Below are 20,505 nucleotides of genomic sequence, written 5' to 3' on the forward strand. Positions count from 1 at the left end.
AGGCATCATGAAATATAAAGCCATTGAATGATGCAGGAAATTAAATAAATTAAACTAAATTAAATTTAACATGCAACATGGAATCAATTTAATTTAATAAAGTGTTTTTTATAATATATTGGACTTTTTGTTGCTTAAACATTACAACTACAAAAATATACAAATATATAGCAATTTTTAAAAGTGGTATAAAAATAGGGTGCATACAATTTAACAGTTATTTATTAATTAATTAATTAATATTCATCACAAAACAGAAAAAGCCATTGAATAAGGTGGGAAAATAAGTAATTCATTTTTTTTATTATAGTATCACAATTTGTATTTTTTTTTATTTAATAAAAAGATTAATTTAATAAATTTTTAACATTTTATTTAAAATTTTATTTAATTACATTTTAATATACTTTAATTTAAAATTAAACATGTATTTATGAATTGATTAATAGTCATCACAAAACAGAAAAAAACATTGAATTAGAAGAAAAAGAAGAAAAAAGTTAAATTAAATAAAAAATGTATTACAATTTTTTTTTATTTAATAAAATGTTTAATTTAACATACTATTTAATTTAATATATTTTTTACATTTAAGATTTTTTATTTAATTACATTTTAAATTTAATTTAATTAAAAACTTAATGAAATATAATTAAATTATAATTAAAATAATTAAAAATTTCCCCATTATACTTGTGACGACTGAATATTAAAGTTTTTGTATAATAAACAAATTATTAATTTAATTTAATTATTTAAAAAATAAAGTGAACTCTTTGTTGCTTAAAACTTACAAATAAATATCAAATATATAACAATTGTAAAAAGTGATATAAAAACAAAGTGCAAACATAAAAAAAATAAACGGAAACTTTTATTCATGAATTGATTACATAATTAATTCGTTTATTATGCAAAAAACTATAACATACAGTCATCACAAAACAGAAAAAAGAATAACTTAAATTAAATTAAATTAGCTGTTTTCATGCTTAAAACTTACATAGGAAAAATTAAGCATGTAACATTTTTTTTAATGATATGAAACATAGGGTGCATAAATGCATTTATAATTTAATTTATTAATTAATTAGTTTATTATGCAAGAACATCCAGTCATCACAAAACAGAAAAAGTATAATAGGGAAAAAAATATTAAATAAAAAAATTATATTTACTATAAACATTAAATAAATTAAAAACTGTATTAAATTAAACATTTGTTTAATTTAATAAAAAAAATATATATCAAAAAGTTTAAAAGTGATAAGCCTAACACAATGCATAAATGCAAACATTTCTTTGTATTGCCCTGCTGTTTTAGCCTTAAAATGTGTTTTTGTATGAAACAAATGTCTTTTTGTTCAATGTCCAGAATATTTAAGCGACTTAATGAGATTGTTGGAACAGTAGATCCGATTTGGAATCCATACCTAAACACACACACACATATGTCTGAGCACACACACACACACACACACACACGCACACACACACACACACACATATATATACATGCAGCTATGTGTGTCTTTGTACCAGTCTATTAAAACAGCAAGCGGATTATAGTTCAACGTGACTGTGCACAGTTTACAGACGGCTCTTAACTTGAAACAGACTCATAAAAATCAATGCAGTCTGACTTCAGCTCTCTGCAGTAAATGTAAGCTCAAACTAATCTCAAACAACGTTGACATGACATTTGATCCACTTTACTGTTTATTCTGTGCAAAAACAATATCTAAAGTGATCAATACCCTTTTTTATTTTACAGTCAGACTTTTAGGTGAATAAAGATTTTGCAGCATGTTATATGTGAAAGAGAAAAAAACGAGTGGAAAAAGGAGGGAATCAGAAGTTGTCCTTAAGTCATCTTGGGCCAAATTCAAACCAAATGTTCACATTCCACCGTCTTTTGATTTCTTTTTTTTATCACAGGTTTAATATTTTGAGTCAGCCTTCCTCCAACAGATTCTCTACCTTTTAAGGTAATGAAGAGCTGAGAATGCAGAGACAGGCAAGAACTTTCATGTTACTCACGCAGTGTTGCTCAGGTAACATCTGGAGAGCAACTTTCTGCCTCCCAATCAATCAAAGCCAGAGAAATACTGCAAAGTCTGCTTAAACTGGTGACCTGGGGACATGCATCAACACTGCGTACGCAGAAAAACTTTGCGCACACCAGGTTTTACGCTCACGTTTGGATGTAATAACGATGAAATTATCGTGAGAATGTGCGTTGGTCCACGCCAACTTCATGTGTGGCGTACATGCATTTCTTGTGTGTGTTTTAATTTATTTCTATTGGCGACTCCTAGAGGCAATTGTGTTAAATTGCACACTACAAAGTATCGCACCAACACATGTGAAAAACATTGCCATCAATTTATAATTGATCAAATGGGTTAATTGACACATTGTTTGACCAGTTATGTGGTTTAGAATTTATAAAAGCATTTGCAAATGTATACAATATTATGGCAAGGTGGCCTTGGTCAACCCAAGATTCATTCATCCTCACAAACACGCGATGGGTGGCTTCTTGATTTAACCCTTGTGTGGTGTTCGTATTTTGGTTACTCAGCCAGTGTTCATGGGTCTGGTGGACCAGCTAGAATTTTGGCTTTACAAATTAACACTATCAAACAATTTTGTGTTACATTACTCAACAAAAGTTTACTTAATCCCAATTACAAGCCATATGCACTGCAAACATGGTTCATTTTTCCTCTTTACCTTTGTTAGATCGTATTGATGAATTAATGTGCTTTTATTATTGTACCCACCATGGTCATGGTCATCATCATCATCAGAAGCCCCTCTTTCTTCCACAATCAATTGCAAGGCCCTCGCAGCAGATAATCTTTTGGCCATCTTGAACAGTTGTGATAAGGAACCACACTGGCAAAGTCTTATTTATAGTACTATACCCCCTAATTCGCAGATGGGAGAGGTTATGAGAAAATAAAGCTTTGTTCCCGCAAGAGAGAGGGTAAAATTTGCGGAAATGTAGGAGCAGACAGTGTTGATAGTATTTGCATCAGTGTTGCAACTTTGTGCGGATGCTGGGGGGGGGGTTAGTTATTTAGCTTACCATGGGGATGGCAAAAATGGTGAACTTGGATTGGACAGAGAGAATCAGCGATGTAAACATGATTGGTGTCATGTTTATATTGAGTAATTAGATGCATTTTTATTCGATTGGATCACAGGTAAGCAAGAGACACATTCCTGTGTAAATCTTGCATTTAAAAGAGATTAGGCTAAAGTCACTTGTCCACTTTCGATCATGTGGTAACGTTACTGTAACGTCACTTTGATCTTTTAATCAAATACCACAGAAAAATACTTGAACAATCATGTGCTTTTTGTCAACGTTTGTACAGTTAGCAGGCTGTAAATAAAGTCTATATCATTGTCGATAATGTACAGGGAAAGTCACTTTAGTTTTACATCAGGCTATTTTAAGCTACTGTATATATATTTATGGCAGCTGTTGTTCTTAATAGCTGTTAAGTGTCCAGGTAAGGATACACAGGGCTACTTTTTGAGCAGTGTTGTTGGACAATATTTTAGAGTGTAGTTGGCTAGTTTGTACACATGCAATGACACAGTGAGAGTAAATGCAACTGTGAAATATGCAACTAAATCAGAGAGTAAATGATGACAGCATTTTTGTTTTTGGGTGGACATTTTTCCTTTTTCAAGTCTGTCTGCACAGTGCAGTTTATATAACAAAAAACTAAAAATTAAAGTTAAAATGTTATATTGTTCAGGTTTGTAACCTTCAAAAGAAACTTCAAGTAAAGATCAACAATTTGCATCAATTTATATTTAATTTCATGTTGGTATATTGTTTCAAAGTACAGCTGTTTTGACCTGATGTTCATTGAAATGGACAAACAAAAAGATCTGTTAAAGGTTATGGAAATTTGTATTTTTTTTTTTATGTGTTCTCATTTATGAAGCCCTTAAGAACAAGGGAAATGTACTTTTAAATTTTTTCTGAAAGAAACATAATTTGGTTTGTAAGAGGTTAAGGAAATAATTAAAATAGTGACGAAAGGAATTCATAGGGGAAAAAAATAGTTCCTCATTCAAAAGAGTTTTGAGACACTCCGTGGTTGATTTTATTGTGTATTTACATACTTATACCATCAAACAGTTGTACATACACAACGTAACACTAGTAGCACTGCAATATGGCTGTACAGTATATCAGTGCAGCAATGATGGTCAACTGGGCAGTTCTAGAAAGTCATTTCCAGCATTGTTTACCGCTTGTGACATCACAATCCACCATTTCTTCAAACAGCGTGTCTGAGAGACTCCTTTTGTTTTATGGAGTTAAAAAAAATAGGTGGGTGTTTTTTTTATTAAAACAAGGTGGTTGTGTAAACACACTTTCAACAAACATTTACACATAAACATTTTGTAAAAGTAAATGTTGCATAATAGGTGCCCTTTAATTTCAAATTATGTTTAAATAGAAAACAGTTCTTATATCACATTACTCTAGTACAAACACAGACCTGAATTACAGCTGAATTAGAGGCACATTTAGTTTATTATTTATATATATTTTTTGTTTACATGTTGTACTGAACACGTGTAAAGAGGTAAACTCAGTGACTGAACTGCATGTTTATTGATAGCATTCACTACCATAGTAATACGACGCAGCACAACAGTATGCTGGTGTAAAAAGTAGATACAGATTTGGAAGTTTGACCTGTTCTGGGTGTAGCCTGAGCTCTGACTCAACCTGCACAAAGCTCTCATTGTTTGGCATACACAGAGGCAGGGCAACACTTTCAACCAAAGTACATTATTTTGTCGTCTTTCTATTATTCTAAAAAGCTCTTTGGCTTAAAGGAATGCTCTGGTCTGTTTCTTCCGTACATCTCAGTTTGTTTGTTTTCTACTTTTGGATGACGCAGAGGCAGTCAGACAATAACTCAGCTTCCAAACTGATTTCCCTTCATAAGGAACTGCATCCAAAGAGAAACATCAGCTGATTTGATTTAGGAACTTTTGCTTTAAATGGGTTACTGATGAAAAATCTTGGAGAAGTAAATAAAAATCAGGCTTTGTGCAAAATGAAATTGGGCCTGAGGTGATGGAAAAGTCTGAATGGCTTTTTTGTTTCCTGTTATTTTACGCTCTGAAAAAAAGTACACGTGTAGTTTCACTCAAAACCAGTTCTTATTTCTCCCTCTCTCTCTCTGAATTCTATTCATCTGTCAAGTCATATGGTTTTTCCTGTTGCTCCTCATTGTTGAGTTTGGAGCCACATACATCTGAGTTTGTCTGTTCAGTATCCTCAGGCGTGAAGTTCTGCATTCTGAAGCACCGATTGGGAATCTTTTATTTGCTCCTGTTGCACTTGAAGTGTTTAAATGTCTCAGTAGTTTGTTTCATTGTTGTTGGTTTTTGGCTTTACTTTTTTCTAGCACTCTGTTATTTTGCAAAACAGTTATTTGCAACTTTTTATGTCACATTTCTTACTTTCTTTTTCTTTGTTGGAAGTTTGTATTTCACAAATTGGACTTTTCTCATATCTGTTGCACATGACAGATAAATTCCAAGAAGCAAATGTACAGTTGAAATCAGAATTATTAAACCCCCTTTAAATGTTTTTCTTTTTCAATTATTTCCCAAATGATGTTTAACAGAGCAAGGAAGTTTTCACAGTATGTCTGATAATATTTTTTCTTCTGGAGAAAGTCTTATTTTTTTATTTCGGCTAGAATAAAAGCAGTTTCACATTTTTAAAGAACAATTTAAGGTCACAATGATTAGCCCTTTTAAGCTATATATTTTTCCGATAGTCTACAGAACAAACCATCTTTATACAATAGCTTGCCTAATTACCCTTACCTGCCTAGTTAACCTAATAACCTAAATAAGCCTTTAAATGTCACTTTAAGCTGTATAGAAGTGTCTTGAAAAATATCTAGTCAAATACTATTTACTGTCATCATGGCAAAGATAAAATAAAACAGTTATTAGAGATGAGTTATTATGTTTTGAAAAGTGTTGAAAAATCTTCTCTAAAATTCTTTCAACAATGTTATATATAATTTATAGGTATCATTTATACTAGGTATTTATTTGGGGCCCCTCATATTTCTTGGGCCCCTAAGCAGCCGCTTACCTTGCTTAATGGTTAAATCTGCACCTGTTGGTTTGTTTTGTTACTAGATATTTAAATATTTACTGTTACTTTACTGTTACTCTAAACTGTTTATATTTATATACAGTTGAAGTCAGAATTATTGAGAGGGGTCTGGATGCAGACCTGGTGTAGTGCAATCTGAGCTGCATCCAATGCTTTTCATTGGTCTCACTTAAGCCCTACCCTAACCATACCCCTCACAGTGACGGCACTAGCTCCATTTGAGTGCATTGTGTCTGACATTGCATCGCTGAGTAATGCAATCTCAGCTTGGATCATAAAGGCTGCATCCAGATATTATTGGAATTATATAGCCCCCCTGTTTATTTTTTTCTCCAATTTCTGTTTAACAGAGAGAAACTTTTTTAAACACATTTCTAATCATAATAGTGTTAAAAACTAATTTCTAATAACTGATTTATTTTTTCTTTGCCATAATGACAGTATTATCAGCCTGATCTCACGAGAAAACGTAAGTATTTTATGTTTTGCCAGTTTAGTGGCTAATTCGTACGAATTCGTACGAGTTCAGTCGTACGAAATGGTACGATTTTAAAAAGGAGGCGTGGCACCTGACCCCACCCCTAACCCCAACCGTCATTGGGGGATAAGCAAATTGTACTAAATTACGAATTACGAATACGAATTAGCCACTAAATGAAAAAGTTACGAATTGCAGTGAGATTGTGTTGGTATTATGATTACATTTTTTTCAAGACCCTTCTATACAGCTTAAAGTTACATTTAAAGGCTTCACTAGGTTAATTAGGTTAACTAGGCAGGTTGGGTAATTAGGCAAGTTATTGTATAACGATGGTTTGTTCTGTAGACAGTCTAAAAGGGGGGTAATAATTCTGACCTTAAAATGGTTCATAAAAAAATTAAAAACTGCTTTTTTTCTAGCCGGAATAAAACAAATAAGACTTTCTCCATAAGAAAAAATATTATCAGACATACTCTGAAAATGTCCTTGCTCTGTTAAAAATCATTTGGGAAATATTTAAATAAGAAAAAAAAAAAATTAAAGGGGAGCTAATAATTCTGACTTCAACTGTATCTGTATCTTTTTTGTGTAAAGTACTATGAAAATTAAGTTTTAAAGGTGCTATATAAAAATAAACTATTATTATAATTATTCTAATTAATTCTGAAAGAAATGGATGTTTGTTTGTCGCATATTAGTCCATATTTTGCTTTTAGTAGATTGTGGTAACCCAGTAGCATAACTTATTGACAAATGAATCTGTTTACTGCAATTCTATACCCACTTCTTCCTTTTAATTACATTGTGGAATGTACACAAACCCTATCCACCCAGACTCTGTCTCAGACACACACATACTTGTATTTTTTTTTCTCCCAGAATATTAGTTTCCATCTGAAGCGCATTAGTGTGATTAGTCTACTTTGGGGACCTTCTTGGGTGGTCAGGTCGTGTCAGGCAGGCCATGTGTGCTGCATGTTTTAAAACCAGCACATATTACAGGTGCTCTGAATTTAGCTGGAGCACAATGATATATTATTTGAACCAACCAAGCAGGAAAAAAAATCCCCTGTGTTTCTTTATTTGACCTGTTTCAGCCCTTCCTTTTCACATGTGAGATGGAAATGTAACGCTTCTTTCATTCTCACTCTGGTGACTGAACAGAAAAGACTTTCTAGAATAAACCAGAACTATAAGGATTGCATTTGGTGTCTTTTGTGTGTGTGTGTGTACTTGTCAGTGTTGTTTTAACCAACATGACTGAAACCTGGTTTAGTTTACTGGAATACAGCTGAATTCAAATATGCAGTAAGTATTAAATAAAAAGCTTAATTTAAAAACCTTAAATATTTTGCACTAAAATTACAAAACTGAACATATAAATACAAATCTAATTCAAAATATGTACTAGTATTTTAATAATTTAACCACCCTAAGGTTCCCGCATAGAAATCTGTTTAAATAAGTTCATATTTGGATTTCACCTCCAGTTGAAGTCAGAATTATTAGAGCCCCCCTGAATTATTAGACTGCTTATTTATTTGTACCCCAATATCTGTTTAAACGAGAGAAGACTTTTTTTCAGCACATTTCTAAACATCAGTTTTAATAACTCATTTCTAATAACTGATTTATTTTATTTTTGTCATGATGACAGTAAATAATATTTGACTAGATATTTTTCAAGACAGTTCTACACAGCTTAAAGTGACATTTAAAGGCTTAACTAGGTTAATTAGGTTAACTAGGCAGGTTAGGGTAATTAGGCAAGTTATTGTGTTACGATGGTTTGTTCTGTAGACTATAGAGAAAAAAATATATAGCTTAAAGGGGGTAATAACTTTGACCCTAAAATGGTGTTTAAAAATTTTAAAACTGCTTTTATTCTAGCTGAAATAAAACAAATTAGACTTTCTCCAGAAGAAAAAATATTATCAGACATACTGTGAAACTGTCTCAAAAATCCTTTTGTACAAGGAACTACTTTCTTCCGCCATTCATTCACATCTGCAGTTGACGTCAGAACAGTAGAAACCGTTGCTACTTCACAAAAGTCACTTTAGAGCTAGTATTTGAATGATTCTCTAGCGTAATGTCTAAAGTGATGACAAAACAGGTGATTTTGCTCACATTTTAAAGTTGTAAGGCTGAACGGCATGAAATGCCATCAGTCTACAGAGATTTCCAAGTATTTCTGTTGCAATCGGGAGATCACAATAATTAGCCCCGAAAAAGCCAAAGCAAAGCAAACCCTACCAAATTACTATAGTATAAATACAGCACTTCAACAAAAAAAAGAAAGAGATTGACTTAGAATGTCACTTACCTTTTATAATGATTTGATCGCTGAGTTTTTCTCCTCTAATGACTTATTATGCAGTCTCTGTAGCCATCTTGTGGCGCGACCGTTGTTGCTTTGTTAAACATCATTTGTAAAATATTTAAAAAAAGAAAAAAATTCGAAGGGGGCTAATAATAATAATAATAATAATAATAACTTCAACTGTATAAATGAGCATTATCACACGAATAGCATTACGGTATATCTGTATATTGGCACAGGTGGGAGGCGTGCAGTGGCTCGAGGCTGCATGTTGAGTGCCTTTAGTCACCGGGACGCTTTTTGCTCGCGTCTTCCGTCGACGTTCAACGCCTTGTGACTAAATAAAGGGTGCCAATGTGATCATGCACACCAACTCGCAAACGTCAAAACTTTCTCAACCAATCAGATTGGCAATCTTTTGTTTTGAAAATCACTTTTGTGTTTGAATCCAGAAAAAAACATCTCAAAAAACGCTGACGATAAACGCAAACAAAAAGTGTGGTGTGTACAAAAAAGAAAATGCTGAGTCTTTCGCCTCTAAGACTTATTATGCAGTCTCTGTCGCCATCGTGTGGCGCAACCGTCGTGTTGTTCTGGTCAGTATGGCAGGCTGATGGCCGTCGACATGCTGTAACTCTGAAATACATTTATTCATTCATTCATTCATTTTCCCTCAACTTAGTACCTTTATACTTAATATTTAAGAATCTGCATATGTTTTTCACAGCGAATGCTATTCCAGCTGCAACACACCACCGAAATATTTAAAATAGGCACTATCCTTATAAATAAACTGCATAGTTGCAATCTAAACAACTACATTCTTGCCTAAAAAAGCCTTACAAGTACATTATGTTGTCCAACAGTTGCAATATTTGTCTGTATTGTTATCTTGTCATGTGGGTGGAATAATACACAAGGGTGAAGAGGCTGTACAAATGCTGTTATTGTGAAATATCAGCCAGTCAGATTCGAGAACCAGACAAAACGTTTGTATAAACACAAATATACAACCTATATCTAATTACAACCTATATTTATATTTCCATGTATCAGATTTCTATATAGGTCAGGGAGACCCAAAAACCACTTTAGACTAGACAAAGCTCTTTAATTTCAGCTGTTTTTCACATTTTTTCTCATATACAGTGAAATCTTACATCCATTTTCTCTCGTTCAGGTTCACAGGGAAATGATATTTGCTGGACGGGATGGTCACCCACTCCGGAACCCCCCAATGGGTCCTCCACCCCCCCACATGCAAGGCTCCATGTCACCCACTACACCTCACGGGATGCCTCCCTCTCCATCTCGAATTCCCTTTGGCCCGCGAAACCCAGGTGGAGGTGTTGCCACAATGCCACGTGAGCGAGCCGGACACACACTCCCAGCCCCTGCCCGAGCATCCTCCCCCTGCCCGAGTGCCATCTTGGAGCGGCGGGATGTCAAACCTGACGAGGATGTAGCTGCGAAGACCATGTCTCTGAACACCAGAGCTGAAAGTCATTACGCCGACCCTTATATGTTACTTCACCATGCCCCGCCCCCTGACACAGTAGACCACGCCTACCACCGTGCTACCATGCGCTCTTACAGCAACCCCAGCGTTCCCTTGGAGCCCCCAGACCATCTCTTCCGACAGAAAAGCAGGAATAGCCAACTCCCCATGCTTGGCTCCAAAACCCCGCCCCCTTCCCCGCACCGAATGGGTGAGATGAGAATGGTGGACATCCATACGGTCCAACCGCAGAGCTCCATGACTCTGGAAAGGGCTTCACCTGTTAGACAATCATTTCGGAAGGAGGCTCCTCCTATGGATGCCATGGTAAAGGCAAGAGGGGGAATGGGGTCTCCAGCCACCCCCGATCTTCAGGTTCACAATCCTCTGGCGCCCCCGACAGACCCTCAAACACGGTAAGTTCATTTATTCAGGAGCAAACTGGGCTTTCCAAGCATGAAAATAACAAACGGTCCATCCCAGGATATATTAGCACCCATGACTTGTTCATTTTCTAACTCTGCATCGGTTCGTTGTCCTTCTCTGCATCATTACATTTCCTAACCGCATCCAAAACCCATCGACTGTGTCTTGTCTAAATACTAGCAGCCATTATTATTATGTTTGTGTATATTATTTTGGCTTGAAAAAAACTTTTTAGGTTGGTTTGAATTCAAAAATACAAATAATAATAATAATAAAGACATTGAGTCTACACTGTAAAAAATATCTGTTAATTAGTAGTTTCCGTATTTTGTGTTTCATAAGTGTTTTCCGTTTATTTACGGTTGTGAATTGCATTATGGGAGCTTGATTTCTGCTCTGTCGACATTTGATGTTCAAAATTTAACTACAGTTGGGATGGGCGATGTTGACCAATTGGGCATTGATGTCTAATGTGAACCTTCGTGATGGACAATGGCATCAGTGTCATAGGCAGTGGTAAACTAATTATTTTTTATTTTTATTTTATTTTATTTTTTATTAACCCTATTTATGCATACGTACCCTTTGTATGTGCGCTGTTAGTCAGATTTATTGTACTTGGCTCTGCACTTTGCAGTAGAGGACAGTCAATACACAGAGTAAACATGTTAAACTGTTTTAACCGAGCAAAGCACATGCAGGACAGATGTTTCTTAGATTATCTTGTAGAGCAAAGAAAAAGTGGTTTAAACATTGTGTGCATTGGCACAGAAAGAGCAAACCTGCAGTGTTGTATGATAATGGATGAATGAGGCACAGCTTGTACAGTACCTAAAAACTTTAAATTAATATATTAATCATTTTCTCTGACAAGTTAAGGGTTTTGAATGTTTCTATTGTCCTGTACAGTATGAACATTTAAAGTAAAAATGTTGTTCAAAATGTTATCAACAAAATATGGAAAAAAAACAAAAAAAACAAAACAAAGGCAGTAATAAATGGGACGTTTTATGTCACAATTCTAACTTCTCGCATTTTTAGTTTTTCATTTCAAAATTCCAATGTATTTCCGAGATATAAACTCACGAATGCATGTTGTAGTCAGAATTATGAGATGTAAATGTGCAATTCTGACTTTCACATCACTTTATAACACAGTTGTTAATTTTAAGAATTTAAAATTGTGAGATATAAGGCTTAAGACTATATATTGCATTTTTGTCTTATTAACTAGAAAATGGGACGTCATATTACACAATTCAGAGAGAGAAAAAAAGTCCCTTTTTTTTTATACAGAATGTGTGTGGCATGACCAATGGTGGCCGAGAGAGCTTAACGCGCTGTAATTTTAGAAAGCACATGCAATTGTAAAAACAACAGCAAATAAAGAAACGATCTTCATCAATTTGACAGAAAAATTGGTTGCAAATTGGTCACGACACAAACAACTGAAGAAACGCGCAGCAAATTGGTCACAGCATTTGCAAATATGCACGTAACACAACGAAAATGTTTCAAGGGGACCCAAAAACATGACGGACACTGAGATAGGGGCTGTTTCTCAATATGCGTTCTTTAGCAATCTTGCATCCTGGTGTTCTCATGTATCGAGATCAGATCAGTTCCAGTACTCAAGACCGTAAGAACGGAGGACTCGTGAAAGTTCCCAGAGGTGTTCTTGATATCGAGGATGCACCGATGCAGACTTGCACACCCAACTCACTCTAGAAGTGCCAGAAGTCATCGTGACTTGAGGTGGGAAGCGCGGCATTGTATATATATTCATTATTAAAGTTCAGAGACAGAACTTATTTATCACAGGAGTTTCCCTAAATAAAACGGTGAAAATAAACATCACAATGAACATCTAAATAAAGGAATGAAAAAAGAGTGTTTATTTGCTGAAATTAATATTAAAATCTGTTTTATTTATATTTTGCAACTATATTTGTAAGGTCTTTATGCAGAGTATATATTTTGAAAATGGGAAAAACAATAAATCGTTGTATGAATGCTGTAATATTTAAATAAGTAAAGGTCACGTGACCATCAGGAAGAACGCAGCATCTAATTTCTCACAGGACGCGTTCTCTGTTCTCGTGGTCTTCCCGAGGACATCTGGCAAGACCGGTCTCCACAAGAACACAAGTCCGTTCTCTGCGTTCTTGGAATTGAGAAACAGCCATGGATGTGTCGTTATATCGTGTAATCAGGATATTAAGCGAAAACAACTCACCTTTCAAAGACCACCAATCACTACACTGAGCAACAGTCACAGCATAATAACACATCTATATCCCGTGGGGCCCTTCATGTTTTTGGGTCACCTTAAAACATTTATGTTGTGTTACGTGGATATTTGCAAGTGTTGTGATTTGCTGCACTTTTCTTCAGTTGTTTGTGTTGTGACCAATTTGATACACGCATGCTGTCAAATTGATGAAGATCGTTTCTGTATTTGCTGGTGTTTTTGAAATGGCATATGCTTTCTTAAACTGCAGTGCGTTAAGCTCTATCGGCCACCTTACATGGCTTCATAAGAAACAGATAGAAAAGAGTTTTTAAGGAGGAATAAAAAAGTATTAGGTAGCTGAATGCTTGTTTGCAGGACATCAGTGTAAACATTTAAAAGTTTTAAGTTCTGAATTTTAGTTTCAGGTACAGATTACGTCCAAATGATCGCTTGTTGCGTCTCAGTTTGCACACTTATATAACCGCGTAAAAGTATGTACTTTTTTTGTAAAGGAAACATATCTACTGTGCATCCGGAAAGCATTCATAGCGCATAACTTTTTTCACATTTTTTATGTTACAGCCTTATTCCCAAATGTATTAAATTCATTTAAATGCAGCCATATGTACCTCCAGCCACATAAATCACGGTCTCCAGAAACGTTTTCAGAATGAGCTTGGGTTGTTTTTTGGCCCTTTATAAGAAAACGTTTTGTCACCCCTGCTTCAAAGCCTGTTTTAAAAAAATTCACTAAAGCATTGTTACCTTGTAAATAAATGGGCAAAATATATTTATATTGTTGGTTAGCAAGAGTGTCTTACTGTACACTGTAAAAAATAAATCCGTAAAATTTACAGTAAAAAAAACTGTGAAAAAAAGCAGTATTTTACCGTTAAAAAAGTAATTTCTCATGTTTACAGTAAACTACCGTATTTCATTAATTTATAGATGTAAAAATATGTCTGTATTTTGAATTACCAACATCTACACATCGTTTGTTACACAGATAGACACGTTAACACAGCCATATGCAGGTAGTGATTAGGCATGGGCAGATCGATCCTGAAGTATGGATATTTTCGATACTGGGAATGTATCAAAAGGATCGATCCTTAAGTAAAAGTGTCGATCTTTTTGGGGGATTTCTTACTGAGTGATGGGAGATTTTAGAATATCTTAATAATTATAGAGCCGCATATTATATAAATATTTACTTAAATAGGAACATGAATGGGAATTATAATATTCTTCCGCTGTATCTCCCCTAAGAGGACATCGTTAGCTCACGGCACAGTAGTACAGATACCACACACACCCAGCGCACGTTGTAAAACTCGAGAGCGGAGCTGTGGTCATCATGACTGAAAAAGAAAGTTTAATCTGGAGTTATTTTACTCCAGTAAATAACGACGAGGCTTCGTGTGATACCCGACACAAAACCGTTCTCAACAGTGGCAATCTATTGTCAAGGCTTTATTATTTTTTTTGTCAGGCAACTATTTGTTTTATTATACTTTACTTTTCCAAAACAAAAGATTTTGATCAGTAAAAGAAAAACAGGCTCAAAAGGAGAGTATCAACAAGTGTTTGTTTCATTAAATAAACCATTAAAAGGAAGATTTTTTTTTATTAAACAAGGTTTGTGCAATTTATTATTTTTTTGTTATATATGGTGCTATTTAGCCAATTATAGCTCTGTAATTTTAATAAATTTAAAAAGGGATCATGCATCTTGTGTTTTATTTAATAATAATAATAATAATAATAATAAAAACAATAAAGGTTATAAATATTTTTGCAAAATCATTACAAAATATTTAATTTAATTATTGGTGTTGGTATCGATATCGATAATATTTGTCTTAAAATCTTGGTATCAGATCGGAAACAAAAATATTAGTATCGCCCATCCCTAGTGGTGATGAGAAAGTTACATAATGAACTAATGCTCATCACAAACGGCATTAGCAGAATAGTGTATCAGTGTATAGAAGGTGCTCAGCATCATTCACACAGCTACTAAACACCAGTATGGTAACACGCATAAAATTAAAGCCATGAAATAAACATTGTTTATCAACATCAGATGTAACATAAATCTCTAATGTACATAACTAATGGCTAACAACTAAAAAGATCCATATTAATGTCAACAAGAAGCATAAAAAGTGATGTGCCATGTAGGGATTTCTGGGAAAGTCAGTTTATGTTTATTCGCCGTATATATTAAGGAAACATACTGTTAACCAGGTTACGGATTTTTTCTGTAGCATTTTTACAGTTTTTTTTACCGCTGGAATCACGGCCATTTTTTTAGTGTACATATGGTACATAAGGCATCATGTAAATCTCAGGTACATACAGTAGTCCCATTGTTAGTTCAATATGCTTTCCCCTCGCCCGCCCCACACTCCCCCCATCAGTAGTAAGCATGCGATATGCTCTATCTCTCTGCAGAGAGAGAATGAAGGCCATGGAGGAGCAAATAGCCAGTCTGACTGGTCTTGTGCAGCACGCTCTCTTAAAGAGTAACAGCACTAACAGCAACAAGGAGCACTCCAGGTAAGCAGGGCAGCTTGGGTAATGTAGTTCTCAGAATATCTCACCTGAATCATATAAGACAAGAGATTAGGAGGACTATGATGGATGAATGGTGGTGGTAAAAAAGTTGGTGGGTAAGATGATTACTAACTGTGCATGAACTAAATTGACTAATCATTTTCACTGTAACTGGTGTCTGTATTAATGGCAATGCCTGTGCCACATAACAAAGACTAACTAAGTGTTTTGTAGCATGATACACTGTGTGTGTGTGTATATATATATGTACATTTAGTTATTTTTATATTCTTTTATCTTTCCAGCGAAAGACCAGTGAAGTCTGGATCACCAGCTCACAGCACATCTAGCACAGGTAAATGATTTATTCCATTAATATATGGCAAGATATTGAGAAACGGTATAGTTGGATTCAGAACAGTCAGCTGATGAATAATAAAACGCTCACAACCAATCAGAATTCATGGAGTTGAGCATTTAAAGCAGCAGGACACACTTTGATTGAACAGAACAGTATCTGACGTGGATGCGAGTTATCATTATATTTATATTCACCGCAATTCATGTGAGCAAACAATTCATCTTATTATCTATTTCTAGTAAAAATAGTGTGTTAGATTTTAAAATCAAGAAAGTGTAAATCTACTATCTTGCTTTTTGTTCATTAGTTGTAATATTCAGGGCGTAGCGGACATTTTATAAGTGGGGGTACAGCTGTATGAGATTCAAATGTTAACGTTTATATAATTATTAATCACCTGTTTCTAAATGGTCTGTCTCTAAGAGTGAGGGGGACATATCCCCCTGGTTGATACAACCCTGGTAATATTAATTAGTAAATAATAATTCATTTTTATTTATGTTTACTTGTCTTATTGTGTACTTGCTAAACAAACAAGTTCGTTCATAACCAGTGTTGGGGAAAGTTACTTTTAGAAGAAATGCATTACAATATTGTGATATTGTAATTGTGTTACTTAGTTACTTTTTATGGAAAGTAATGCGGTATATTACTTTAAAGTTACTTTTGCATTACTTTTCCTTACCTGTTTGAGGTTTGATCTCTTTCAGAACTTTCAGAAGGTGTTTGTTCACCTTTTTATAAACAAACTCTGCATTTAACAGCCACCAACATAACCTACACCTTCATTTTCCTTGAGAAAATGTAGGATAAAATAATATTTTGAGAATTGTCTGAGTCCAGAGCTATACATGCTGTATATACAGATTAATGAAAGCATGTGAAGTAATGTATTTTTTACTTAAATTGCAACAACACCTAAGTGTACTAAAATAAAACAATTTATATTATGGCAAAAATAGATTACATTTCATTTATTGGTTGGCTTAGTCCCTTTATTAATCCGAGGTCGCCACAGCGCAATGAACCGCCAACTTATCCAGCAAGTTTTTACGTAGCGGATGCCCTTCCAGACACAACCCATCTCTTGGAAAAAAATAGATTTTAAACCTTTAAAGGGCCATGAAACCCCCTCGTTTCAGCAGGGTGTTTTCACACCTCTACTTTGGAAAAAGTCAGAAAAGTGGGCGTGTCCAGCTCTGTTTAGGGGGGAGTGTCGGAGGAACTAAAGTGGGAGGGTGTGGGAGTGTCTATTTGGGCACGCGCGAGTTTCAGTCAAAATACACACAGGAGAAAGTGATGGTGTTTAACCTACATGGACATCTGTAGTGGAATTATTTGCCAAATTATTAAATGGTGGACTTTAACTGCAGTTTGGCTCTTTCATTCAGGGAATTCATTCATGCCCCTCGCGACAAACGAGATATTTGATTCGAGGATCTGCTCTAAGCGTGTATTTTTCATGCAATGTTTGATAGCGCACGGCGAATGAGAGAAAAAAAAAACCTCAGCATTTTCAGGAAACTTAGATGCGCATGGCAGGTAGCGACAGAAAGCCGCGTGTGTTATTCCGGTCACAAAATGCGGTTAAAAACCCTACACGAGGTTAAAGTTTGGTTGTGGTCCTAACATGTTAGGGTGCAATAGTTAACTTAGTTCGATACGAACAAACTGAATAAACAAAGAGCACTGGTCGCTCACTCACCAAATCTGTAGAGGTGGACAATCCACAGCAACTAGAGCCGCGTCTTTATGAAGAAAATACTACAAGCGAATCCTATCTCAGCATTTGCAGATGAGAACAGCTCTCAGGTAAACAATAATCCTCCTTTGACACGTAAGTTATTGTTGTCGAGCGTCGCATACACTGTTGATCCACACGTGAGTCTGAGCTCTCACAGAGAGAAAAAGAAAACAAAACTTAACGGCAGCAAACTATAAAAGCAACACTTCACGCTTGTTTTGCCAACACAACGTGGCGTCTATGTCGTGTAAACACAGTAATGAATATTAATGAAGTTGCACAATAGAGCGCGCTGATTGGTCTGAACCAAGCCTTACTCATGCATTAATGCAACACACTGTAAGACGTAATAAGACTCACTCTGGCACAGACACCCAGTCTGCACTCTGGAATACAGGCTATTATGTCATGACCGTGACGCAGCTTCAAAAATTCGTTTCAAACAGGAAGTACGAGTTTGCTTGAAATAACGCAAAAACAACCAATTTACACTTTTTAGTGAAATATAGGTGTCTTAATAGTGTTTTCAGCAGTGTGGGACACATATATGACTGTCAACAGCTCAAAAAATGTGTTTTGGTGTTTCGTGACCCTTTAAATTGTTTAAGAACAAAATTGAAAGATGCTTAAAAAAATCCCTAAATCAAAATAAATCTTTGAGATTTATACATTGAATAAATTGCTTTATGTGGCCTTAACAATTGAGCAATAACCTTTTTTTGAGTTTAGTCGAATGAATAGTTTTAACTGGGGAATGTGAACTGATGTTAATCGTTTATTGTGTAGCTGGTGTAGTGCTTTGCATCCAGTTTTGTTTGTCTTTTCAATGTCGTGCTTAGGGTTGTGCGATTCATCGAAATCCAATCGCAATTTAAAATGTTGCTATTAGCTAATCACAAGGGATTGTGATCTGAAATATATGTATGTATATATTTCATATATACCCCACTATATATTTCATATACCCCCAACCCCCACTTCCCCCAAACTATGCAGAACGACTGCAATAAAAAAAAACAAACAGGAAAGCGCGGACAATTGGGATGATGGTGTCTGCCGCTTCTGAAGCAATAATAAATAAATTAATATCAAAGTCACATTCAAAGTTACAGACACCGAACAAAAGCAGGTCACTTGTAAGAGCTGTCACAGAATTGTTGCCACAGCACGAGGAAATGGTAGCAAGCAATACAAGTACAATTTTAGAGTTGTTTGTGGCTGTTACACCTTAAAACATCACAACGGCACCAGGAGATAACTAACACCATGATTCACTACTGTTTGCTCTAGAGAAATGTGAATGAATGTTTGATTTCTGAATATTTAAAAACTAATTTGAATAAACGTTGGAGTAAGATAAAATCTTTTCAGTTTGTTTTTTTAACTAACACTCTGCATTTTAGCAGTAAAAAGCTATGATACAGAGTATTGAGCTGAAGCTTGACAACAAAATTAAATCCCAAATCAAATCAAAATCATGATATCTGTTTAACAGATCGCACTTAGGTTTTTTCCCCAAATCGCACAGCCCTAGTCGTGCTTCTTGCAGTTGTCAAGAGTTTTACTTACATTATCTACACTTAACAACAATCCACTTCTTATCTTTGATGAGTTTAAAACAACAAGAATCCATAGCAAAAATGGAAATCTCTGTCCTGCCATTGTTTCTGTTTCTGACTGTCTGTAGTGATGTTTTTTAACCGGATCTACTAAGTGAACCGGTGGAACCAGTTCATTAATTTGTATGGAATTGTCGTGAAACAATTTGCGCCATCAGTACTAACATACCGGATACTCCCTCTGACGCGAATTTAACTAATATCCTGAGTTATTCAGTTACTATAACAGTACACTGACTAATCTGTTGTGAAAAAAAGACCTGATGATGCCTACTGTTTGTTTCCTCGTATTTCCACTGTCGGGCCAGTGCGAGCCAGGGCTTTTATTGGGCCGGGCCAATCGCCCGGGAGGTTGAGTAGTGAGGCTGAAATCATGTTGCGTTTGCACTGTCGGGCTAGTAGCTTGTTGCCCCACAAGTTGCAAAGCCCCGCTTTGGCCCGATCAGGCCCCGGAAGTGACAGTGGAAACGCTACTGGCCTTGGCTCGCTCGCTTTAGGCGCGATAGTGGAAACACGGCTATTGAGTGTGATTCAACCTGACTAAGGTCATTTTTATTCCACAATAAATTTTGTAAAAGCCAATTAAGCAAGGTAAAAAGTAACTCGTGTTACATGTTTTAAAGTAACTCAAACAATATTGCTTATTTCTGAAAGTTATTTTACTCGTTACTTTGGAAAAGTAATATTATTACGTATGTTACTTATAAGGCGTTACCTTCAATACTGTTCATGGCTATACATAAAGAGTAGAATAGAGAATAACAGAACAATAAAATATCAGTTTATAACATAAAGCATGTTTTTAACAATTAAATATCAAACCGTGGCCTAATTGTTAGAGAGTTGGACTTGGGATCCAAATGTTGCAGTTTCAAGTCTTGGCACTAGCAGGCAATGTTGGTGGGGAGGGTGAATAAAAAAAAAACACCTCAATACCATAACTGAGGTGATTCCTTTGAGCAGTTACACATTTTAAACAGCCTATCATAATGCTTGGACCTTTAAACTACACCTTCCTCAGAATATTAATATTGAATAAATATATTTGGATTTCTTCATTTAATAATTGTTATCAGGATG

At 35.2% G+C, this 20,505-nt stretch overlaps 1 protein-coding gene and 1 long non-coding RNA gene across 51 annotated transcripts in view; one reads left to right on the forward strand and one right to left on the reverse strand.

Annotated features, from left to right (window-relative positions):
• Window positions 1-20,505, forward strand: part of si:ch211-285f17.1 — a 288,027-nt gene that overhangs the window by 224,218 nt on the left and 43,304 nt on the right. For 27 of the 50 annotated variants that reach the window (XM_087309215.1, XM_087309218.1, XM_087309237.1 and 24 more), the window contains 3 exons: window positions 10,166-10,899; window positions 15,600-15,704; window positions 16,007-16,056. In XM_087309215.1, coding sequence (XP_087165341.1) covers window positions 10,166-10,899; window positions 15,600-15,704; window positions 16,007-16,056 — 889 coding nt within the window. The remainder of the gene's footprint in view (window positions 1-10,165; window positions 10,900-15,599; window positions 15,705-16,006; window positions 16,057-20,505) is intronic. The other 23 variants (XM_087309221.1, XM_087309239.1, XM_087309243.1 and 20 more) reach the window with 1 other exon arrangement.
• LOC147831003 (uncharacterized) overlaps window positions 1-20,505 on the reverse strand; it is a 63,640-nt gene that overhangs the window by 8,983 nt on the left and 34,152 nt on the right. The window lies entirely within an intron of this gene.

Source organism: Danio rerio, chromosome 24 (assembly GCF_052040795.2).
Source record: "Danio rerio strain M-AB ecotype USA chromosome 24, GRCz13ab, whole genome shotgun sequence".
Taxonomy (NCBI): Eukaryota; Metazoa; Chordata; class Actinopteri; order Cypriniformes; family Danionidae; genus Danio; species Danio rerio.